At 37.2% G+C, this 26,826-nt stretch overlaps 1 protein-coding gene across 1 annotated transcript in view; it reads left to right on the forward strand.

The window, feature by feature from the left end:
* The window catches only part of msi2a (musashi RNA-binding protein 2a), a 185,755-nt gene that overhangs the window by 103,243 nt on the left and 55,686 nt on the right, over window positions 1-26,826 (forward strand). Inside the window, exon 7 of the mRNA XM_073829218.1 lies at window positions 7,291-7,362. Within this exon, the coding sequence (XP_073685319.1) occupies window positions 7,291-7,362 (72 nt within the window). The remainder of the gene's footprint in view (window positions 1-7,290; window positions 7,363-26,826) is intronic.

Here is a 26,826-nt window from a genome sequence, read left to right on the forward strand (position 1 = left end):
GTGCAACAAAAAGATAGACATAACTGTTCGTTAATAAACATTATCTTATATTAATGTTCTGTGCAAGCAGTTTTATGTAGAATCTGTGCACTTTGAACTTTGTATTAGAAGTTTAAGATTTCAGTGCGACAGACATGATGATCAAAACCAAACAGATGTGTTTTGGCAGAGTATGTGAGTTACGCAATGTAAAGGGGGCGGGGAGCATCCCCTCATATGCATTTAAAGAGATGCACGAAAACAGCATGTTTCTGCTTCTATTCAAAACAGGCATTTTCAAAATGATATAATATACAATGAGGAAAAATTTTTTGTACATTTGCCCACTGACAAAGAAATGATCAGTCTATAATTTTAATGGAAGGTTTATTTGAACAGTGAGAGACAACAAAAATACAGAAAAACACATTAAAAAAAAGTTATAAATTGATTTGCATTTTAATAAGTGAAATAAGTATTTGATCAATTATCAATCAGCAAGATTACTGGCTCTTAATCTCAGTTTGATTGCTTCTGTGGACGGGTGTCTTTTCCAAACTTTCCACCATGGCCAAGATCAAAGAGCTGTCCAAGGATGTCAGGGACAAGATAGTAGATCTAAACATAACTGGAATGGCCTACAAGACCATCGCCAAGCAGCTTGGTGAGAAGGTGACAACAGTTGGTGCGATTATTCGTAAATGGAAGAAACTGTCTATCTCCCTCTGTCTGGGGATCCATGCAAGATCTCACCTCGTGGAGTTTTTTGTTATTCTGTCTCACTGTTAAATAGACCACCATTAAATTTATAGACTGATCATTTCTTTGCCAGTGGGCAAATGTACAAAATCAGCAGGGGATCAATTTCTTTTTTTCCTCACTGTATGATCTGTTTCGAGCTGAAACTTTCCAGACACATTCTGGGGATACTTGTGACTTTATATTACATCTTGTAAAATAGGGGCATAATAGGTGCTCTTTAATTAGCTGTTTTCTACCTGTACACCCTTCAGTACAAGCACACACACCGGAAGTGCATTTCTGTGTCTCTCAGACACATGTGGTGGGCTCTCTGCGGAGCTCTGATGCGACCTGATCCCGGATAAGATGAGAGCTCATACGTTCATGCGTTACATTCTCACCCTGAGCCAGTAAGTCGGGGGGAATTCCTCAGCGCTCATCTCCAGGGCCTCTCCGAAATCTATCCAGCCCGGTCAGGCTGGATTACATCTCCTGTAACTCCATTTCAAATACAAATCATAAATGTGTTTCTCTTTGAAAAAGGTGTATTATTGATGTTTGAGCTGCAATCCCTGGAGAGAGCGAATGAGTTTCAGAGGAAGAGGAGAGCGAGGATTTTCCCTCTCCACACATATATTTAATCTACTTTTAATACAAACTGAAGAGGAAATCCTCTGTGCCTGTGTGTGGTCTCAACTTCCAGCCCATAGCGTCAAGCACTGTTTTTTAGTATTATTGATATGCTTTTTTAATGTTTCAAGATGTATTAAATACAATACTTTTAGTTTTAGTACGTTTTAATTTTTTTTTTCAGTTTTTATTTTCAGTTTTAATTTATAAAGTTATAAATTAAAAAGTGTAGGTTTTCATCAAATTTTTGTATTTTATTTTAGTTTTATTTCAGTTTTAGTTAACACTACCAATTAGGGCTGGGTAAAACATTGATTTTTTTTTTTTTTTTTTACTTAGGAACATTTACCATTTATTGTAAATATTGAATCGAATCAAATAGAATCAGAAGCTTGTTTTTTTTTTAGATTGTTTACAGTATGTCAACAAACTAAATGATTTACTGAAATGAATTGGATTTCCTGATACAACCTAATGTACATTAGCACTTAAATCCTCCTAAATGTGTGGTTTCCCTGCTTAAAAATGAACATCTCTGTGTGCTACTGTAACTCTGCTGAACACAGGCGCCACTGAAGGACAATGCTTCACATTTGATAATTGAAAGTTTCATGAAAGATTGTGAGTCACAGAAAGAGAGTTGACATTTTCAGGGTGCATGTGACTCAACTGTTATACTCAGTCTTTCAGAGCTCGCCTTTCAAATGACACATTCATGTGAATTTGTGTGTATAATTCAGAGTTCTCAGAGTCATGGAGAACCTGGAAATACTGTGAATTCAGTTATTAGTTTCAATTGGTATAATACAATCTTAAAAAGTCTAGTTCTGCTAGTTTTTTTCTAATTATGCTCAGCTATTAGTATTGAAACAATTACTTTTACAATTGTAAGTTGGGATATGTAAAAAATGATTAAAAATCCTCCTTTAGTAATCATCAATGACCGGAAAAGTCATGGTTGAATCTAAAAGGTGTGGGAATTCTGAGAGTGGTTGATCACACAGCTGTCAGGAAGTGTTTTCTGAGCTGTTATCCTCTCCTTTTTTATTAATGCTGCAGTTTCTGGGATGAATTATTCATAACTCCTGTCTGTATGGTGTGTTTCTAATGTGATCTCACCAGTATGAATGTGTTTGCCCTTCTACAGATGTTTTTCAAAAACGTATTGACGTGTTTGACAGACACACAAGCAGCTTTTACCCCTCTGCGAGGGAAGCATCTTCTCTAATGTTTAGCTGATGATAGCTGACATTTCTCCTTTATTTCTACTAAAGAAAGTCCAGAGAGTCCAGTGGAGTTTCACTTCTCCTTTAAGAGCGATAAGAGCTCTGTCTGCCTCTTCAGCTTTCCTTTCAGGAGCAGGAGAAGTGAGCGTGTGTGTGTGTGTGTGTGTGTGTGTGTGTGTGTGTGTGTGTGTGTGAGAGAGAGAGAGAGAGAGAGAGTGAGAGTGTGAGTGAGAAGAGGTCCTTAACCTCCCATCAGATAGAGGCAGAGAGGCATTTCAGCAGTCCAGTGACAGACACTTTAGAAAAGACTTGCAGTGCTACACTGATTTCACCAGCTCAATGTGCGTTACTGGTGTGTGACGCATTTCTGATCTTCTCACAACCTCTTTGTTGTTGTGTGTGCATGTCTATGTGTGTGTGTGAAGGACAGTGCACAGCAGCACACACCCAAACACCATCAGCATGTTTTGAGGTCTTCCAGTGTTTGCTTGCACGCAGATGTTTGAAGAAGAAACACATTAATTCCTATATTGTTGGTGTAGACTAGGCTGGTATGATATGATAAATAATAACAATATATATGATGTTATGATAGTGAACTAGAATAGTAGACTAGACTGGTATATTGTTTAGCATGATATGGTCTGATCTAGACTGGTATTGTGCTGTATGGACTGGACTAGGCTGGTCTGATGAGTTATGGATTGACTGGTCTGGTCTGATATATGATGTGATATAAACTAGAGTAGACTTGACTGATCTGGATTTATCTGATCTGATATAACTGGAGTGCTCTGATATATGAACTACAATAGACTAGACTAGATTGGCATGTTATGGTCTGGTCTGGTTTGATGTGATATAGAATGTGATATGGTAGACTGGACTGGTCTAGTTTGACATGTGATATGAACCACAGTGGAGTATGGTCCAAGGTTATAATAGTTTTGGATTTTTCATTAGTTTTAGTTTTTATTTCGTTTTGACTTTTTGTTTTCAAATTCAGTTAGTTTTAATTAGTTTTAGAGGCAGATTTACTAGTTTTTATTAGTTTTTATACTTTGAAATTGCTTAGTTTTAATTTAGTTTTTATTAGTTACAGTGTTAGTTTTAGTTTTTTTTTTTTTTTTTTTCTTGTAAATTAGGATATTTGTCAGGTGCATGATTCGCAGACAGACTATTGACACGTGACATCACAGACTACGTGGTGCCGTACGGGTAAAACACCTGGCATAAAACAGGCAATGTGAAGTAGCCTAAATAGATTTTTATTTCACCCCAAAAGGCTTATATTGTAATAGTGGCGGCCCCCAAAGGTAAATTTAATCAACTTAGGGTTGTACTTAATAGTGCTGTTCGGGCACCAGACAAGGCAAAGATTCCAAATTTTGCCAAATAAAAAAAATAATACACAACACAAACATCAGAAGGAAAGAATTAAGTGGAAAACAATATATTTACTTTTTTTTTTTTTTTCGTTTTCACAGCATTAATAATAAAAAACAAAACAAAAAAAAAAACATGAATTTATTGAGAAAAAGGATTTTCACTTGCTCAATTCAAAAAGTCCAATAGAAAGTGAAACCATAAAAAAGAACACTGTTTCTTTTTTAACTCAACTGGAAGCTGTCTTAAAGTTCACCGTTTTCACACATCACAAGACAAAAATCAAAAATGAGAAAATAAATTTAGGTTCGATCAGTTTGCACTGTGTATTGTGTGAGTGCGGGAGCGTGAGTTTTCGTGCAGTGTGATTGTTTGTGTGCGCATCTGCTGCGTGAAGCAGGCAGCGTCTGGGCGGCCAACCAATTTACAGGCCGGGACACAAATCTTTGGAGCTTCAGCGCAGTTTTATCAGAAGAAGAGAAACTATAGCACCTGCGGCAGGCGAACCAGGCTGCACTTAAGTTGCAACCGGTATTAATGCACCACCAATTTTCTCCGATGTTTTGGCGTTCACACTCGGTCTGCGCAAGCAAACAATCCAACACCTTTGGTCACAGTTTCTTTCAGGTACCGTTTCCTTCACGTTTTTTTCCCTTCCGCTCACTCCCAGACTTCCGTTTTAATTAGTGGGCAAGGTGCAAACGCCGGTATAGATTTGGATCCATATCGCCACAATGTATTTACAAAGACAAAAACGAAGGACGTTTTTGCTATAATATTAGTTAAAGTTCGTTTTGTATACACACAAAACAGTTTGTTAGTTTTCGTTTTTTTTTAAACTCTCGTTTTTATTTTTATTTCAGTTAACGAAAATGCTTTTTCAATTCTAGTTTTAGTTTTTTCATTAGTTTTCGTTAACTATAATAACCTTGGTATGGTCTGATGTGGTGTGGTCTGATATATGATGTATATTATATAATATGTCATAGAATATACTGCATAGTATAGTATGATTTTGGCCTGGTCTGATATGATATATAGTAGACTAGATTGGACTTTTTATAGTAGAGTATGATGTGGTCTGGTTTGGTCTGGTCTGATGTGGTCTGGTCTGATATAGAATATGTGTGATATAATATGTAATAAATTAGACTAGACTTGGTAATAATAGGGTATGATGTGGTCTGGTCTGATATAGGATATGCGTGATATGATATGTAATAGACTAGACTAAACTGGTATAGTAGGATATGAAATGGTCTGGTCTGATGTGGTCTGGTCTGACATATGATGTGTGTGATATGATATGTAATTGACTAGACTGGACTGGTACAGTAGGGTATGATGTAGTCTGATTTGTTCTGGTTTGATGTGGCCTGTGCTGATATATGATGAGTTTGATATGGTATGTAATGGACTAGACTGGACTTGTACAGTTGGGTATGATGTAGTCTGGTTTGATCTGGTCTGACATATGGTGTGTGTGGTATATGAAATAGACTAGACTGAACTAGTATAGTAGGGTATGATGTAGTCTGGTTTTGTCAGGTCTGATATATGATGAGTGTGATATGATATGATATGTAATAGGCTAGACTGGACTGGTACAGTAGCGTATGATGTAGTCTGGTTTGATCTGGTCTGATGTGGTCTGGTCTAGGGATGCATCTAAATGAAAATTCTTTGGCCGAAACCGAAAACCGGAAAAGAGGAAACCAAGGCCGAACACCGAAAGAATTATGCCAATATTAGTATGATATGTAATCGACTAGACTGAACTGGTATAGTAGGGTATGATATCGTTTTTACTGGTCTGATGTCTAGTTTGATATATGATGAGTGTGATATGATATGTAATAGACTAGACTGGACTGGTACATTAGGGTATGATATGGTCCGGTTTGTTCTGTTCTGGTGTGGTCTGGTTTGATATATGATATGAGTGATAAGGTATATAATAGACTACACTAGTCTGGTGTAGTAGGGTATGATAGGGTTGGGTCTGGTCTAATGTGGTCTGGTCTGATATATGATGTGTGTGATATATGTAATAGACTAGACTGTAATAATAGGGTGTGATGTGGTCTGGTCTGATATATGTTGTGTGTGATATGATATGTAATAGACTAGACTTTACCTGGTAAAGTAGGGTATGATGTGGTTTGGTTTGGTTTGGTCTGGTGTGGTCTGATATACGTTTATGATATGTAATAGACTAGACTTTACTTGGTATAGTAGGGTATGATGTAGTCGGTTTGGTCTGGACTGATGTGGTCTGGTCTGATATATGTTGTGTGTGTGATTATAATATGTAATAGACTAGACTTTACTTGGTATAGAAGAGTAGGATGTGGTCTGGTATGATGTGGTCTAGTCTGATATATGATGTCTGTGATATTATATGTAATAGACTAGACTGGACTGGTATAGTAGGTATGAAATGGTCTGGTCTGCTGTTGTCCGATCTGGTTTGCACTAAGTGCAGCAGTCTCAGGTTTGCTTGCAGCTATTAACCCATATTCTCAGAGAAATGTCTGTTCTCATTGTGTCCATGATCAGAGTGTTTAACCCCATGTTGCTCCAGGTAGGAGCGCTGTATTGTACAGTAGGTTTATTTGAATGTGTGTACTGGTTGGCTGTGGGGCTCATGTGGGCGGTGCAGGTTTGACTCCTGCTGCTATGATATTTTAATACCACTCTATTAAAGCCACACCACGACGTGTGTGTGTGTGTGTGTGTGTGTGTGTGTGTTTCTAGCCACCGGCCTCATACTGGGGTGCCCCGCTGTGCTGGACAGTCTGTCTCTTACACTCAGACAACTCCTCATGTTACCTAGCGACCGTATCCAGGAGGCAGGCAGTGCACGGACACATGGACCGCTTTGTCTCCCCCTGAGACTGACTCTGCCTCTCTCTCTCTCTCCCTCTCTTTCTCGTGTGTGAGTCATGAAGGGCAAATTACTCTGGACTCTGCAGGATTCTGTGTGTTTTCTTTTAAGAATCTGCCTGCGTCATACAAAGGTTTCTGGTCATGCGTTTGTCCTGTTGACCAATAAAACTAAAATACTTCACAGAAACTTAATGGCGGAAGTACATTTGTCATGACGGAAGTGTTCGTTATAAAAAGGTGCTGGTTGACATCATCTTCTTATTGATCTGGTGGCTAATGTTTGTACTGCATGTTTTACACATGTTGAGCTTGTATAATAATTAGGGTTAGGTAATCGTACAAACACTTCAAATGACTTTACTATTGTTAAAAGTTTTTTTTTTTTTTACTTCTTTTCATACACTTATGTTGTCTCATGAGGGTTTGTTGTGTTTTACAGGTAGAGGATGCCATGCTAATGTTTGACAAAACTACAAACAGACATAGAGGTAAGACCATTACATTTCTTTATGTAATAATGCAAAATATGCATGTGAATATCCTCTAATGTTGTACATGATGCACACAGCTGTGTGAGAGACTTTTTGTGGTGATCTTGGTATAATTGTTCCATATGAATTATATTTTGTACACTTCCATTCAAAATTTTGAGTGTTTTTGGGTCTCTTTTGCTTACCAAAGCTGCATTTATTTGATCAAAAATACAGTAAAAACAGTGATATTGTGAAATATCTTTGCAATTTAAAATAACTATCTTCTGTTTTAACGTATTTTAAAATCTAATGTATTCCTGTGATGGCAGGAATTATCATTACTCTAGTCTTTATTGTCACATGATCCTTCAGAAATCATTCTAATATGCTGATTTGGTGTTAAAAAACGTTTCTAATATTTAATGTCTAACAGTTGGGCTGCCTCATATTTTACCTGTGATATGTTTCTTACGTGCGTTTCATTCTCTGAGTATAAAATTCAAAAGAATTCAAAAGACAATTGATTTGAATTACAAAATCTTCTGTAATATTACAAATGTCTTTACTGTCACTTTTGATCAATTTAATACATGCTTGCTGAAAAAGTGTTTTCTTTTAAAAAGAAAAAAAAAATACTAACCCTAAACTATTGAATGGTAGTGTAAGTCTTAAGTGTTTATTAAATGTCTTTTCTTTGTTAATTTATTATTGTATTGCTATGCCGATTAAAAAAACCTCACTTCCACTCATGGTACTGTACATACAGTAGATATCACCCACAAAATGTGGGTTGAGTTGACGAGTTTTTAAATTGTAACCATTGCGAATACAAGCATTTATGGTGCACTATGCCTTGTGTCAGCCAGTGAAGCATGGTGAAAAATAAAATAAAATAATCTGTTTACTTAAGAAAGGGAGATGTGCAGTACAGAACATTTCAAAGAGCAATAAAGAGAGTGATGTATAGAACGAGTAAATGTGTGTGATTTTTAGATTGCAGGACTGCATATCCCTCACACGCGCGTTCTTTCACACTACTGTCTCTATTCTCTCTCGTGTCCTTCATGCCCTCCAGGTGACTGTTAAACTGCTGTTAAAAGACGCTCTTTGTCCGCCTCCATTCTTTCTCCTGCTCTTTCCCTCTCTCTCTCTCTCTTACTCTCTCTCTCCTTTCACTAAAGAGACTGCAGCAGAATCTCTCTGGCATTTTCAGGCTGAAATGAGGATGATTGTGTTGGAAATTGAGCTCCAAAGCTCCATCAGTCCTGCTGCCCCAGTGCATTGTGGGAACGTGCATTGGCTCTCCTGTGGGCGCACGGATCAGGGATGTTATTCAGACATTGAAGGGGTTTTGTGGCAGGATTTCATGCTGTTAATTACAGATGTAATGGTGTGATTTTCATCAGGGCTCTGCTGGTTGCTTTTGTGAGCCGTTTGTGTGCCGTTACAGTGAATACCCAAAGGCCATACAGCCCTCGCTTTGCCAGAACACACACTGCGTTCGCAATATCATGCCGTCATACAAACTAACTTTACAGCACGTTATTTTTAAAATTCTATATGATATAGTTGACTTTGTGAAACAATGAATGTTTGGGTTGTTGAGTTTTTCTCTGAAATACTGTCAGAGTTTCAGTATAATGTTTGACGGAGAGATAGAGGACCAAAATCATTTGATTGCATATCACGTAATTGTTTCCAAACTGTTAAGTAAGGAGTTCCCAAAAGGATTTGAAGGCAGCGTGTCTCTCTGCTCCACTGTTTACCGCAGTAATTCACATATTTGAGAGTGGCATCTAAAACACTTGTGTAATCCAAACCCTCATTTCCCTGTCAAACACCCTGTTAGCGTCTGTCAGAAGGTGGTTTTGACGTGATGTTGGCGAGAGGTGGGTTTAGTCTAGGTTTTTATTTCGACTGTGCATGTAGGAGGACAGTTTTAAAGCGGTGCTGATGGAGAAAACCCCGTTCCTATCATTCTGCATTAAATGCTACACACATTAACGTTTCCTTTACATCGCTACCACATTTGTTCGTCTGTCTCAGGCACATTTTTCCTCTTTTCTCATCGCAATAAAAGACGCAGTAGCGTAGTCACACCTGTAATTCCCATGGCAGAAGTTCTGCTGCTTTTGCTCACCCAATTTCCCTGAATATAAAAGTCTGCCGGGATGATGAAAGCTGGTGTAACGTCACGGATGCTGATGGTCCTGCTCAACAGGCTTCCGAATGAGCGTCTGATTACAGCTGGAACTTTGTGATTTTCAAATGATGTAAGTAAAAGTAACAGCGTCTCGGTTTGATCAACAGAGAGCATGAATTATGACTTTTATTGTTGAGCGGCATCGAGAAAAGAAAGGGAGAGAGAGACGAGCAGGTGTTGGGCTGAGTTAGGAATTTTTGGCCGTGGACGAGGTTTTGTTTTGTGTGTGTTTCCTGGATGCTCCAGAGAACCGGATTGTTCCTGGAAGACGAACAGAAGGTGGTATTGTGTGCGTCTGTAATCTCCTTACCTGGATCGGCGTTCCCTGGACTCGACACAGTCCCCAGCCTGGGTGTGTGCGTATGTGGCTGTCTGTTTGAGTCTGATAACTTTGTGGCATATTACAGTATTTATTTGTGCATGAGTGCTTTGTTAGTTGTCATTGATATTCTGCTTTCATTCAGACTGATTGTAGAGAACAAGATGGTCAGATTCACAATCAAGAGCAGGATGTTTTCAGCTGTGTCATTTACTAGAAACACTTTCTTTTTCTTTCTTCATCTCTCTTACTCTACACACTCCTGTTAAAAGTGCAGATGTTTTGAGATGTAAAAATTGAGTTCAAACTTGGAAAAACCTTTTTCCACCTTTAAGGTAATAATAAAACCCACATATAAAACTGGCAATGCCTCTCTGTTTGGAATTAAACAAACCAAATAAAATAAAATAAACCATGTTCATTAAAATATTTTGTTTATTTAAATTATTATTACTCAAAAGTAATTAAACTATTAAAATGTTAATTAATATTAAATATCAGCTTTTTGGGGGAAAAAGCTATAGAAAATTAAATGTTGCCAAATTAAAAGTTACAAATATTTTGTTCCTAAAGAAAAAATATATAGATGATTATTTAAATATTAATAAAGAATTATTAAAAAGAATACCACTGTTCTACTAACAAAAACCTTTATTTTTTTGGAAAACTAAATCAAAACAACTAGATTACAACTACAATTCCGAAGGGTTATCGCTGTCTAAATGTAGTAGGAAGTGTAGAGGCCCTTGCTTTGAGTGTCACTAGCATCTCACAGTGAGCTGGTGTGATCTTGGTCCACTCTCCTTCCACTCTCTTCCATAGTTTGGTAATTGTAGTGGGTTTCTTAGCCATAGCTTTGTCAGCAAGGATTTTCCAGAGATTTTCAATGGGGTTTAGATCAGGACTCTGGACCAGCCATTTAATTATTTCAATGTTCTAAGCTTCAAGGACATTTTTTTAGCCATTTTGCCATGCAACGGGGCATTGTCTTGCATGAAAATTGCAGACTGATTGGGAGATGCTTGCAGGAAAGGAACTGCATGTTGCTGAAGGAGGTTCTGTTAAACATTTGCATTCATTCTGCCATGTAGCTGTATAAGAATACCAAACTTCTGCTGAAGGCACTTCCTCCTCCACCTTTCACTGACTTCTTTATGTACTTGGGCTTCAGTCTTTCCCCAGTTTGACACCGAACAAAATGTTTCCCATCAGACCCAAATTATACTTGCTCTCATTACTAAAGTGAACTTCGGACCAGTTCTCCTCTCTCCACACAGCATGCTCCTCAGCAAAGGTGAGCTTAGTCTTTTGATTCTTTCTACTGATGAGAGGCTTGGTCACTGCAAAGTTTACTTTCAGTCTGACTTCGCTTAAACATGCCAAGCACTGAAATGTCAAGCAGTTCCAGCTGCAGTGTTGAACCAATTCCCCATTGAGAGTCTCCGCATTATCCTGTCTTCTCGTGATTTTGTATTACGTGGATGACCAGCCTTTTTGGGGAACTTGAATAAATTAGTGTCATTGTAAACCTGCAATATTAGAGAAATCACAGATTTGGATTGAACAGCTTCTCTTGCAATGGGTGAAAGGGTCTCTTTGGCCTTCATCTGGACAACCTCCTGTTGCAGGGTTCTCAGTAAAAATTAGAGGAATGCTGCCAGTTAAATTTGTCATATGCCAGATTAACATCAATAACTTGGAGGTATTTGTAAGTCTTCTCTAGATCAGAGTTCTTTTTCAAATATCTAATTGAAGTTTTTTTATACTGTGCTTCAGAATACAATTAGTTTATAAAATGTGCTTTAAAACACTGCTTAGGATAACAGCAGTGACCTTGAAATTGATAGATGTACAGTATATATGTGTGTGTGTGTGTGTGTGTGTGTGTGTGTGTGTGTGTGTGTGTGTGTGTGTGTGTGTGTGTGTGTGTGTGTGTGTGAGAGAGAGAGAGAGAGTAAGTAAGGCATGGTTTCTGAAGCATGCTCATTTCTGTTTCAGGGTCTGTATATATACCCTGAAACAGATGAGAGAAAAGCAGACTTTAGTCAGCTTTGCATCAGCATGAAGTATGTTTTGTATCCCTAACCAGTTCCTGTGGAGCTCCAGTTACAATTGAGCTGGATGTAGGAGAGATCTGACAGGAAGAGAGGCAGACGAGCTGTGTCGGGAGCCCGTCATCTCTCCTGGAAATGAAAATACTGCCTCTCAGTTGTCATCGTATGCGACCTTTGACCTTTTAATCTCCTGCAGCTAATGTATATGCTGTAAATATACAGACTTGTGGGTGGGAATCAGGGACCTTAACACAGGTTAAACTCTCCCAGATTGAGGCCAGCGTTGAGAAATGCTGAGTCCACAGTGTGTTCGGTTTATCAAATAGATCCTTGTGCAAACATATTACATTGCCGGCTTATTCTGAATGTGTGTGCTATATCTTCTAATAGCTTACTGACCCGTCCAATATGCCCTATCAAATCCCTGTCTGCTGAAATCCAGATATGCCATCAGAAAGATTTACTTTACTTGTACTTGGGAGAAAATACATTATATTAACAGACACAAATGAAATGTCCAGCTATGTGTTGATCTACACGTATGCAACCTGGGTTACGTTAGTGTAAGTTAACCTTGATAACCCAGCGCTGCTGTATTTTGAGATGTTTTTGACACATCCAGGAAATCTGCTCCTATTTTCTCGATGTTATTGCGTTGAATTTCACAATGCAGCCTGGAATGTTTGCTCAAAAGGAAAAGATTCCTCTTCCTGCTCTGTTATTCTTCAGCATGAGCTGGACCTGTATTTGGAAAAGACAGTGGCTCTTAGATCACAGATTGTCCTCTGAAAGGTTTCTCTCTCTACTAAAGCGGACGGCCTCAGCATTGGGAGGGACAGCGGTCGTGACATCGTCCAGGTCTACACAGCTGCCCAATTATAAATAGTGTTTGTCTGTTTTGAGTGCAAACCTATTGTCCGTCTGTTGATCAAGGAGTCTGTAAATATTAGGCAGTGGAAATGTGCATTTAGTCTGCGGGGAACTGTTTTCTTATTAAACAAGTGCTGGCAGCTTTTCACGGCGAATCTTATAAATTTCTAATGCAGTGAGCATCACTAACAGCTGTTTCCCTTCAGCAGCCAAGAGAGGGAAGCTACACACCTCCTGTCAGCATCTGATTTCTTGACTTCTTTGGCAGTATTGTACTTTAAGTCATGCCAAAATACCACATAAATGGAAGTCAACCAGAAATATGAAAATTAAATATATTTAGCAGTTTTAACTAGGGCTGGCAATAGATTTGGAATTGCTGCTTTGCCTCAGAAAAATAACCGTTTACTAATGCATTTTTATATAAGCAATTTAGAATTTGGGAATTAAATTTAATATATTATGAATATTTAATAAATGCATTAATACCAGTCAAAAGTTTTTGAACAGTAAGATTTTTAATGTTCTCTTCTGCTCACCAAGCCTGCATTTATTTGATCCAAAATACAGCAAAAGCAGTAATATTGTGAAATGTTTTTACCATTTAAAATAACTGCTTTCTATTTGAATATTTTTAAAATAATTTATTCCTGTGATCAAAACTAAATTTTCAGCATCATTATCCCAGTCTTTCAGAAATCATTCTAATATGCTGATTTGCTGTTCAAGAAACTTTTTATTATTATCAATATTTAAAACAGTTGAGTACATTTTTTTTTTCAGGGTTCTTTGATGAATAGAAAGATCCAAAGATTAGCATTTATCTGAAATAAAAAGCTTTTGTAACATTATACACTATACCATTTAACAGTTTGAAGGGCAGTACAACTTTTTTTTAGAAATAAATTAAATAAATGAATACTTTTATTTAGGATGCTGATAAAAACATTTTGTGATAATAAAGACATTTTATAATGTTACAAAAGACTTCTGTGTCAGATAAACGCTGTTCTTCTAAACTTTCTATTCATCAGACAAACCTGAAAAAAATTCCGCTTTTTTTTAACATCACCATAATAATCATTTTTCATGTGAGCTTTGAAATCACAGGAATCAGTTACATTTTAAAATATATCCAAATAGAAAAGAGTTATTTTCAATAGTGAATAGTAAAAATATTAAGCATATATTAAATATTAAACAATATTACTGTTTTGCTTTACTTTGGATCAAATAAATGCAGGCTTCATGAAAGAGTTAAAAAAGATCAAAAAGATTAAAGACTAAAATTCTTTTGACTGGATTCCACTGTAATGGTTTCATTAAATTTTAATAATCAAAAGCATCTCTAATTAGTAAATTTTATTTAAAAAATGGTGTCTCATTATATTATTCCTTTTTTTGAGAAATGCTGTGTGTATTTACATTTTTCTGGTAAATAATTTTTCTGGTAAATATTCCTTTAAAATAATGTTTTAATAATAATTTTATTGTTAGTAGTAGTAGTATAATTACATTCTGTCACAGTTTCTCCAAGTTAAACCGAACTTTATTTTGACAAGTTGCTGTCAACACCTTTAAGTTTCTATTTGTATATGATATGACTAGTTTTTCTCAAAAGAAAACAACATACAGGATTCATATTTAAATAGTATTTTTGAAGCTTAATTTTCACAGCCACTAGTCCATATCGCGTTTTGATTTAAGTGTATCAACCTACTTTTGAGTTATTTATTGATTTGCTATTATTTACGACTGGATTCTACAACTCCATCCATGTTTTCTGTCTCACTAAAATCTTATGTATGCATGCTGAACACATTGTCTCTCGTTTGTCTAGTCAAAAATTATTTTATCTGTCTTAGAACAATAAATGAATGTTTAACTTACATCTCAATCCCACAAGTGGAGCTGTAAATCTCTGAGCAGTTCTAAGAGAGCTGGATCGCTGAGGTCTTCAGCTAGACAGACGTGTCAGATGAATGTGAATCAGGAGGATTGGACAGCACTCATCAGCTCATCTGGACCTGAACTCTGACAGACAATTTCGATCAGATCCAAACGTCAGGAGTTTGGCTCACTCCATCAAGTAAAGCTCTGCCTTGCTGCTCGGAGCCGCCAGACTATCGCTAACTAACAGATTTTCTCACTTAGATACTTGGATTTAACGTTTAACAGGCTTGATTTGCCTAGGAATCTAATTCTGGATCCATAATTGCGGCTTCAAACTAACTCATACGACTCTTTGAAAGAGAGTTAAAACTCTCTCTGTTGTTGATAACAGTAATATTTTGCAAAGATGAGCGGAGATGACAGGCTGTCAGTCATTCTAACATTTTATCTCTGATCGGCGCAGTGATTGCTGTTGGCATGGCGATGGTGACGCGCCGCTAATTGAGCCGAACGTGAATCTGGTTTCTCTTGCGCGATTGCTTCTGTCGCACGCTTGTCAGGGGTTTGAATTAGATTGACGGGCTCACAGGCCTTATATATGCGTGTGTAGTCTCTGGGATCCCCTTTGGTGTCATTTACATTTTGACGAGGATACTCTCCACTCGTCTGTTTTTCATGTAAGAGTGATTCAGAGAAAATCAATCATATTTCGCAAAGCGAAATTGAGTCACAGCCGCTATTAAGTGGCTTGAATGTGTGACGGAGAGGCGGAGACTCTCATGAGTATTGAATGAGGTTCTTTGCTCAGGTGAAGAAGATCAGCTAGTTTGTCTCATAAGCTGATCTGGGCATGTTTTACCATGTGTTCAGGAGTCAGTGTATTCGTCCACCCATCTCTTTTTATGAGCGTTCCCACCCTCTGTCTCTCTCATTGTGGCAGGAATCACGGCAGATCACAGAGACTCTTTGATACCCGTGTGTGATGTGAGAACGGAGAGGAAGAGGTCTTTGAAAGTGGGGAGGTCTCGGTTGTTGGGCTGTTCACTGCTGTCAGAGTTGAAGGAACAGCTTTTATAACTATCTTTATATATATCTACCTTAACACACAAGCGCACACACAATATTCTCTTTTTCTCTCTTCGTAACACTTTTTCCCCAAAGCGCTCCACCCCTTGTATCTTCTAGTGAAGTGTTCCCAGGAGACTCTCTTTCCTCATCCCGGTTTCATCTTTTATTTCTGTAAATGTCACATCTCTTCTCTGTCCCTGTACAAAACCATTTTTTGTCTTTTCTGCTCAGCTCCTTTGTTCTCATTTCTCTCTCTATCCATCCATTCCTTTGCAATTCATTTTCCTTCCTTTGTGCGTGTGGCTGTAGAATGACTCATTTCTCATGCGCATAGTGAGAAACATCACACCTGAAAACAATAGACATAAACACAAGCACTCACTTACTGGTATATATTGATCCGTCTTCCTATATATCCCTCTATTGTTCTCTTTGTCATTTTCTCTCTCTCTATCTCTTTATATATTGTTCTCTTTATCTATCTCTCTATAAATATTATTTTCTCTGTATTGTACCAACATTCTCTGTGCAGTATCTATCATCTTTTATATTTTCTATCCATCATTCTCCTTCTGTAGAATATCTATCTATCTGTTTATCTGTCTATGTCTGTTGTTTTCTCTTTCTATATTGTTCTGTCATTCTCTCTATTATTCTATCATTCTCTGTACTGTGTATCTGTTTATCATTTATCTATCAGTTGTTCTATCATTCTATCAATCTGTCTTGCATATAATTCTCTCACTCTCTATATATAACATGCTATCTTCCACTTTTGAGGCAGCCCATAGACTGTTTGTGGGAAAGTTATGAAATTTGGGACACAGATAGATGACAGTCTCAACATTAACCATAGCAAGTTTGGAGTCTCTAACTCAAACTCTCTAGCGCCACTACTTGTCCAAATTTTCACGTGTTTATGCTAATAACTTTTGTACCATTTTGACCCGTAGAAGCAAAATTCTTTTTTCCTCTGATTCCTTGGCTCATGCCGAGTCGAATGAACACTAAAATTAAAAATTTTAAGGGGTTAAAAATTTTTAATAGTTTGGAAAACCTACTTTTATCAAACATGTCTTAGTAATGTGCGCACAAAATTGATGTGGAGTATGCAAAAATGGATGTGGTCGCTTCAGCGACCAAACTATCCCTGCGTTCCATTCGGAAGGGCTCATCCTTATGCCCTATTCCTTTCAAAGGGTTTACCCTTAGAAGTGAGAGCTTCGAAGGGTGTAGGGGACCAAACAACCGTTTCTTGAAGTGTCCTTCTGTGTCATCATTCCATGCCCACACAGAGGCACCATCATCATGCGAAGAATCTGTGCAAAGAGTCATGGAAGCCCGAAGTGTCCATCAGTTGTACCCTTCGAAATCCTTCATTCTGAAGGACCCTTTGAAGTGGCTAGTTTTAAGCACTTCGGTTTGGGACGACACTTCAATATGGCGGCCATGATTGTTTTCACTCCGAAGTACCCTTATATCCCGTTTGGAACGCACTGCTAGTGTTTTATAATAACCACACCCTAATGCTGATGATACACTGAGCAACTTTTGAGCAATTTTATTGGGCAACTTTTTTTGACCAATGGCACTTTACCATTGAGCATGGGTAATACATTTCTATCTGGATAATTTAGATAAGTTGTGGGCCCTGTATCACACCTGGCTGCCCGTTGATGGCAACATTTGCCAATGTCAAAAAGTTGCCCAGTGTATCATCAGCATAACCTGGCCAGTTTTGGTGCAGTCCCACCTAGTTGTCAGGAGATGATGGCAGATTTTGGCAGATTTTGCTTATAACTTCTGAATGGTTTGGCCAAAAATCTTAAGATTTCATGCAGCATGCCGAGTCGAACCACACCCAATTTTTCTATGTCAGCCATTTTTGTCAATGGCCATTTTGAATTTTGTCTTAAAATGCTATATTTTAGGGACGTATTGGCGTATCAATGTATCTTTGGCACCATGCCCTGATGGCACTCAAAACGTTTCCGAGCAACGTTTTAAAACTTAACGAAATTTCCAAAAATGCTAGTAACTTTTGAGTCTCAATATATTTCTTGGGTCATGCCAAGAAGGATACCAATTTTGTCATAGTCAGATGAACTTTCTGTTCGTCATTTTTATTTATGTTAAAAACCTTTTCAACTCCCCATAGACCGCTGATCCAATTTTCACCAAATTTGACTCGGATCATCTTCAGACCGTGCTGGCACAAAGTTATGGATTTCGTGACGATATACAAAACAGTTGTTGTTCAACGCATCAGCGAATTCTGTGGAATGATTCCAAACTGCGTCTGAGGCTGTATCTCTGCAAAGCTTTGACATATTGACACCAAACTTTATTGTGCCTTTGTCACCACACACTGACCACACCACATCAATTTGGCAACAGCACCACCTATTGGTCAAAAGTGATAAACCATCCATTAACCATCAATAATGAAATTGATGGGTCTTGCAGGGAACATAGATATCAGTTTTGCCATAGTTGGCTGAAATACCCATCCTCAATTTTGATTTTCTTTAAAAACTTTTTCAAACTTCTCCTAGACTGTCTGTCTGATTTTATGAAATTCGAGTCAGATCATCTTCAGACTGTGTTGACAAAAAGTTATGGATTTCATGTCGAAAGACCGTTTTCTTACAGCGCTGCAACAAATTTGATGTGTGATGCCAGAATGACTCTGAGGCTGTATCTCTGCAAAACTGTGACGTATTGACACCAAACTTTCAATCACATCAATTTGGCAACAGCAACACTTACTGGTTCACAGTGATATGTCTTTAATTACTAATTGATGCAGTTGGTCTGATGCTTCCAGCCATGCTGGCATTACTTATCTTGCCGCCTTTGTGCTTGGCCTCTTAATTGCTGCTTGCAGCTAAATTAATTGTGTTATTGTTACTCCAACTTTTTCAGCCTTTGGAAACATGTATTTACATTTACACTCATAGTTTGCTTTGCTTTCCTAGTTTAAAATTACAATTCTGTGGTATTACCCTGGCATGTAATTGCTGTCAACGTTTCATCAGTCTTTTCATTGGAGAAGTGTAAATATCAGGCTGTTTGTGTGTGTTGTCATTATGCTTGAGAGTGCTTCATGTAGCAGTTGTTTAATCCAGATCTACTCAACAGGAAGCCTCTGGCCCTGCCGTTCAATAGACCATTGAAAAGCTGTGAAACTCTCCACAAGTACCTGAGTCTGTCTTACGTTCTCGTTTCCTTTTTCTCACATGCTTGCGCATTCTCTCTCTCTTTTTCTCTAGTGGACCATTTCCTCTTTCCCCTTCTCCTTCTCTCTCGCTCTAAGCTCTTGGGGCGGGCCAGCGTCCTTTCAGTCTTCAGATTTCATTTCAGGTCTTTTATCTCTAGAGGACAAAGCAGCCCACTGGCCCTTATCAGAGACACACACTCACATATAACACACACATACACACACTCTCTCTCTCTCTTTGTCCAGAGAGAGCTGTCAAGAGCTGTTTGATGGACTGAAGGATGAAGACCTGCCTCTCCATCCTCCTCTTCAACAGATCTGTCACACACAAACACACACATCTACAGCCATGGGCAGGTTCCGCTCACCTGTAGGAGATCTGATTCCTTTAGTGTTCAGGGATGGTGAAACTGTCTTCAATGATTTATGTCAGAGTTTTTTTCTTAGTGTTACTGTAAAGGGATCATATTTAATGCTTTATCCTTTATTTTTTCAGTTAATAAAGGGCTTTCCTGTCCTAAGAGCCATGATTTAGTTTTTCAGGACTGTTTTACTTTCTCTCTGTGACCCTTTGAATATAAAGCTGTGTTTGCTACTGTAAAATCTACAAATCTGAAGTGATCACAGGTTTTTGAGCCATTTTTAAAGCATTTTTTGCAGCTTTGATTCTGTAAATGGTCTTTGTGAACTGTGGAGAAAGCTTTGTGTGAATTTAAAGTATGTGTAAATGGAATCTATCATTTTGAAATGAGTAGAAACATCCTGTTGTTAAAAAATGTATCTTAATGATCAACCTACACATACTTGGAATGAGAAATCAACCCATTTTTGCACAAATTAGATTTCGAAATAATGAAACACATAGAAATATTTAGGACAATGACATCATGCTATTTGCAGCAAACAAATGGAAAGACGCTGTGTAGACGTATTTGAAAATGATTGAGCAGCACACACACACACATTCCACCTACAAGACCAATATGTGCTTTTATGAATACCTGCCCTTACAGCATAAATCACCATTAACATCTGAACACGTGTGTGTGTGTGTGTGTGCCTTGTTCTGTCACACCAGCGACGGCTCATTACACACAGAGAGATTTTTCTGTGCTGTGTGAATGTCATGGAGAGATGGATGCAGATCTTGCACACACACACATGCACAGTTTCTATTTTTACACGGAGGGATTGGTCTGATAAGACGTCAATTGCAGGGCTCTCCGCGCCAAAAGCTTTCTTGCTGAAGCTGATAAAGATGTCCAGAGTCAAGAGTGACAACAGCATGTGGTTGGCATGGTAACGGGGTGTGTGTTTATATATGTGTGTGTGTCTGCGAAAGTCAGCAGGTCAGGCTAATGAAGAGCCTCGTTAACAGGAGAGGAGATGATTAGGGCTTTTACACACAAGCCCATCTGAAACAAAAGAGGTGGAGACAGAGTTTTTACGAGTATTAGGATGATTTCACAGGCCTGCGGTTAATGGTGTGACGTTACTGCAATCCATTCACTGTTATTGCCTCTGTAGTCTCATATTAAGTGTAGCTTTTACTGTTAGTTTGAGTATTTAACTCCTCTGCTTTCATAATGTGAAGCTCTCTTTGGACTATTGGTAAGATTTTTTAATTACATTTCTTATGAAATGTAGGTTTTGCTTTGCGTTCAAGTTTCAAATAAAATAAAATAAATAATAAAACAAGATAATTTAGTTATTTAATTCACTGAATTATGCAGTAGTAGGCATTGCCACAGTGTTATTTAATGTACAAACAATTTTGGTTGAACTCCCAGCTAAATACACTTCCGGTCAGCAATTTTTTTGGGAGGAAATCTGCTGATAACTGAGGCTGTATTTATTTGATCAAAATACAGTAAAACAGTGATATTGTGTAATATTAATATGATTTAATATCTGTTTTATTTAAATATATTTTAAAATGCCATTTATTCCTGTGATAACAGCCACATTTGCAGCATCATTTCTTCTTTTTATTATTATTATTATTATTATTATTATTATTAATGTTCAAAACAATTCTGCTGTTTAATATTCTTGAAATATGTTCATGCAACTTTTTTAGGATTCTCTGAACAGCTTTTATTTAAAATATTGAAATATTTTATAACATTATAAAAGTCTTTACGGCCACTTTAATGCATCCTCGCTGAATAAAGTATTTCTTTAAAAAAGTATACAATAATTATTCTTTGATAAAAGATTGTTTATATAACATTTGCACTTTATACACACAAAATGATTTGCTTGCTTATTCAGTTTTAAAATGCACATTCATTGCACTTACATCAGTAAAATGGAAATTAAATTAATTCCTTTTATTGATAATGCATTCATTTTTGTTGCATTAACTGAAACTTGGCAGTTCATTTCTAGTTCCCAGCATGCTTTGTTTGTTTGGATTGGGAGAATAAATGGTAAAATTAAGTGCTATTTTGTTTTTGGGGTTGTGTTGTGCCAAAGAGTAAAGTTTGTGCTTAGCCTGAGGATACATGGGTACGTAGCAGATGTTACTTTGCATGAACAGTTATAATGTACCAAAAATTGGTACATTGATGGTTGAGTCGGTATATAGGGCCCTATGTAATCAGTTTTTACTTTTTCCTAAATTCATTTTTTTTCTGTTTTCATTTTTAAGGATTCCATTTCTTTCTATTTTAATGGTATAATTTACTATTTATTTTAGTAATCAAAAAGAATGTCTAATGACACTTTTTTATATTAATATAATATATATTACAATGCCGTCATATAGTGAAACAGCAGAGGCATGACGCACTTCAGTATGTGTATAGTAAATTAAAACCGCATGTCTGCGGCATTCATTCACACAGAGACACGTAGAACATGCAGGATTCATATTTAAATAGTCTTTTTCACATGCACTAGTCTATCTCATGATTTAGATTTAAGTATACTGACCTACTGTTGATTTATTCACCCAAAATTTGCCGACTTCTGCAACATTCTGCATTATACAGCAAATTCCATTTTTATTACTGGATTTCATGATTCCGCTTGTGTTTTTCACATCACAGAAATTATAGGCCCCTGTACATGGTTTGGTGATTTCAACCAGCTCTTGCTATTTTTATGTATTATATGCATAGCCAGAGAATGCTAGCTGTATAATACATAAACACGCACTCAACACATACCTCTCTCTCTCACTCTCTCTCACCTCTTCAAAATTCCCTGTTTCTCTCACTAATTACACATTCAGAATTAATTAGCAGAAATGTCCCTCTTGAGTGCTAATTGTTGAACCTGAGAGGCTGCGTGCAGCTCTGGTCTTGTTCAGCGTTTTCACCTGGCTGTAATTTAGCTCAGAGTGCTCAGTGTGTGTCTATATTTGTGTGTGTGGATCTCAGGACAGGATCCTTGCAGGTTTGTTTGTTTGTTTTCTTTATTTGTCTCCGAAGAATCCAGCCCTTTATTTGTCAATTTGTCTGTGATTTTTGATCTCAGCAGCCCAGAACTCTAAATAAAGAGTGTGGAGATTTATTAATCTGCAGATTTCTGCATCGATCAGAACAACACATACATCTTAAAATAACACTGTTTGTGCAGCGTCAGTCCCAACTAACAGGTTTGTGATGGACGAAAAAGTTTAATAAAGAGTCTAATAAAACTTTCTAGTAGTGGTGGGCCGTTATCGGCGTTAACGTGCTGCGTTAACGTGAGACTCTTATCGTGCGATAAAAAAAATATCGCCGTTAATCTATTCTCAAATTTGGGTTGGGAGCTGGGTCTAAACTACGCAAGCTATGATGACTTTCACCTTGATAGTTTAACGCGGATGTATACCGAAGACTATAGAATATGGTCGCGCGTTTACGTCTCCTCCGCCAAAACACAGACGGGGTCGCGTCGTCCTCCATTCATAAAAACCGAATCTACTATAGCGAAATGCCACGTAAATTCGTAGTTTTTTGGATTCATAAATCAAATGTTGGTCTGTCACTTAATTCAAATCGCGATATGGACTAGTGTCTGTGAAAACTGAAATGCAAAAAGACCGTTTTAATATGAATCCGGTATGTTCCGTTTGCCTAGCTGTATGTATGCATTGCGGAGACGAGCTTTTACTACACGCATACTGAAACACACGTGACGCTCCCGGTAATTTTTGGCATTTGCATCTCACATGAACAGATAAACTCAATCTCCAAAACTGCTGTGAGTGTCACTTTTACCGTTTCATTTGAGAAAACTAGCATCATATCATACTGTATACACAGAAACTTCACGGCAACCTGTCAAAATAAAAGCACGGTGTAACATGAACGTAGAAGTAGTGGAAACACTGGCTACCATAGATATACATACGTAGATGTATATTTTTATCACACTGTACAACAATAATACTGTTTTTTTTTATTACAGTAAGGGCTAAATTTAGGGTTGGGTAGGTGTTGACGTTAAAAAAAACACAATCTAATAGGTAGAAAAAATAATTTCATTGTTAGTTAGTTAGTAAACAGTACATCTTATTGAACATAATTTATTTTCATCAACAAATTATCATAGAACAGCTTTATGAGCTTTATGATCCATTCTCAAAGACTTACTTTTAGTCATTATTTGGGTAGCACACATATTCTGAATGCCTTCAGCAGAATTCAAATTAGCCATTTTAATCTAGATTAATCTAGATTAAAAAAATTAATCTATGCCCACCCCTACTTTCTAGTCAGTGAGATGAAACCCTGGATTAATATTTTGAACAAAATTGCATTAATTTGTTAAATTACAGTAAATACATTAAAAATGTAGCATTACCTTTGTAATGGCATTTTCCAACTTTATTAAATGTATATCATTTTTTATGTCAAATTTCTAACAAATTATATATTTAAGCTTTTTAAAATGTTTAAATAATTGTTTTAAATTAAAACAATAGAATAAGAACAAGTAGGATAAAAATAAGTTACCAATCAAATGAAATCAGTATTAACAAAATTAATTTGTACTACAGAGGTGGCACAGAAGAACACAAAAGTGGCTTGTAGGTGTATTTTCATGTTTAATGAGGCTCAGAGGTGGCAAAAGTGCAGTCAAATTCATATTCATATTGAGATTAATGTTTTAAATATAAAATTTTAAATACAGAAATATTAAATGAAATAAGTATAAAGATACGTTAAAAATGAAACTAAATCTGCCAGTAGGTGGCGTCAAGTCACTGATTTAATTACTGAATCATATCATTCATTTGATTAGTTCGAACGGCTGATTCATTCAGGAATTAAGCAAGTGACTGTCTTTATTAATGGGAAATTGAATCACTTCACTAGATTTGTTTAAAAACGCACATTTATTCATAAACAAAACACTGCTGTGTTTGAAAGGAGATGCGCAGAGGCTCAGTTGTGACTTGTTTCACACTATTTTTGACGACGAAAGAGAGGCAAGTGTTCTAGTCAGACAATGTGAGTCACTTATTATTAACTTGTTTATTTAACTGATGTATTAAATTAATATCTCATTTACAACTCCCTTTCAAAGCTGATTCAAAGCTGTCACTCATTTTAGTTCATCGCAATCTCACATTATAAATCAACAAAGCCCTCTATACTGCGCAATGAATCTCTTATTTACACTTTTGTACGTAATAAATACATTGATATTTAACTTATTATATTTAACCTAAATTTTTAACACTGATTTGAGAAACATAGGCCTGTTGCAACTCCAATGGCGGTGTGGAATGGACCGGTGAGAGATTTATTTATTTATTCCTGTCTTCTCTTCCAGTGAAGAAAAGAGTGTGATCCCTGACAGAGCTGGCATTTAAAGCCCATACACACACACCGGCGCTGAAGACACTCGAGTGATCTCACATTTCCATCTCTCACACCGCTGATCTCTCACTGTCAGTAATGTGCTTCATAAGAGACTGCAAGAAAACTCTCAGACTGAACATGAATATCTCGCTCGGCCTCTCATACGTCAGAGCTTTTGTTACTTGCGATGATTATGAGGAAACATCGTATTGTGTTGTTTACACATAAAACACACATAGGTGTGATGTGCTGACTAATCTCGCTGTGCGAGAGGCAGATCGGTTTAAATGAATAAAATAGACTTTACGTAAGAGAGACGGAGCTTTGCGGCGGAGTTAATTCCTCCTGGCCGCATCCCAGACGCTCTGCTGAGCGGCACGCTGGAGCACCTCCCAATTCTAGGCCTCCGCATTTTGATTAATCCAACGAATTATACCAATTACACTCCACCGGGGATCCGAACAAACCCAGTGAGCTGTGAATTCAAACAACCAGTGGCGTCCCATCGGTCTTCTCGGCTGGTTCTCCTCAGCTCTGGTCATCCGAAATGGAATTAATTTTGGTTTTCGTGCTCTAATCGTCGGTATTGTTTAAGACGAGACAGACTCGTGTAAACGAACGACTCTAAAATACTATCGCTTCCTTTTATCTGTGTCAAAGGTTCATCTCGGCGTCTCCCTCGAACAAACACGAGTGCCAGCGCCGATATTCTTCATTACAGATGAACTGATCCATTGTGTGCCTTTTAAAAGCGACGGCGCACACACACACACACAGAGTGTAGTCTGAGTGCCCACCAAAAGCCTAATTAAGTTTAATCAATGCTACTTTATGTTGAGCTCGCATGCGATTCACTTTAAATGTTCAGCGCCGTCTGATTCATCTGGAGGGCTGCTCCTGCTCGGTGCTTTTCAAAAGCACCATTGAAATTCTAATGCAATTACAGAAAGACTGAATGCACAGATGGAGTATTCTGCTCTTCCTTATTCTCTCCACTTCCCTCTTTTTATTCTCTACTTGTCTCAACCTCTCATTTTCTTCTCTCTTCTTTTCTCAGCGGTCTCCTCTTACTGTCTTTTCTCCACTGGTTTACTTTCTCATCTTTATCTCATCTCCTTCCTTTTGTCTCATTTTTGCTCAGATCATTCGTATTTTCTCAACAGTATCTCTGCTCTCCTCTTCTCATTTTCTCTTCCCTTCTCACTTTTAATCTTCCTTCTCTTCTTTTTTTCCCCACTCATCTCACCTGTTCTCCCCTTGTCTCATTGCCTCTAATCTTCTCAAAGTCTCCTCACATCTCTTCTCATTTCCTCTTGTCTCCTCTCACTCTCATTCTCTGCTCATTTGCTCTTCTTGCCTCCCCCCTTCCCCTTTGTAGGGCCCTATGAAATCCGAATCCCCCCTCCCCCCCAAATTCCATTTTTTTTTTTTTCAGTTTAAATTTTTCTGTATTCCGTTTTTTTCCATTAAAATAGTTTCTAGACTCTGTTTTAATGGTTACGTTAAAAAATATTAATCAAAAACATGTCTAATTAAAATAATGAAACGTACACAATTTAACAGCAATTTATTAAAAGCTTAACAAAAATTGTTTTAGGGGCCCTATTAAATTTAGTTTAGTTCTTTTACCAAATTCTGTTTTCCATTAATTTTCTGGATTCTATTTTAATGGTTTCATTAAATGGTAATCAAAATCATTTCTAATTATTATTATTATTATTTTTTTTTTTTCAATACAGTGTTGTGCATTTACATTCTTCTAGTGAATAAATTCTGGTCATTCATTTTTCTCGCAAATATTACTTAAAAAAGAATGTTTTAAAAGAGAAGTTCACTTCCAGAACAAAAATGTACAGATAATTTACTCACCCCCTTGTCATCCAAGATGTTCATGTCTTTCTTTCTTCAGTCGTAAAGAAATAGTTTTTTTGAGAGAAACATTTTAGGATTTCTCTTCATACTATTATGGTGCCCGTGAGTTTGAACTTCCAAAATGCAGTTTAAATGCAGCTATAAAGGGCTCTAAACAATCCCAGCTGAGGCAGAACGGTCTTATCTAGCAAAACGATTGGTT

The sequence above is a fragment of the Garra rufa genome, chromosome 23 (genome assembly GCF_049309525.1).
Source record: "Garra rufa chromosome 23, GarRuf1.0, whole genome shotgun sequence".
NCBI lineage: Eukaryota > Metazoa > Chordata > Actinopteri > Cypriniformes > Cyprinidae > Garra > Garra rufa.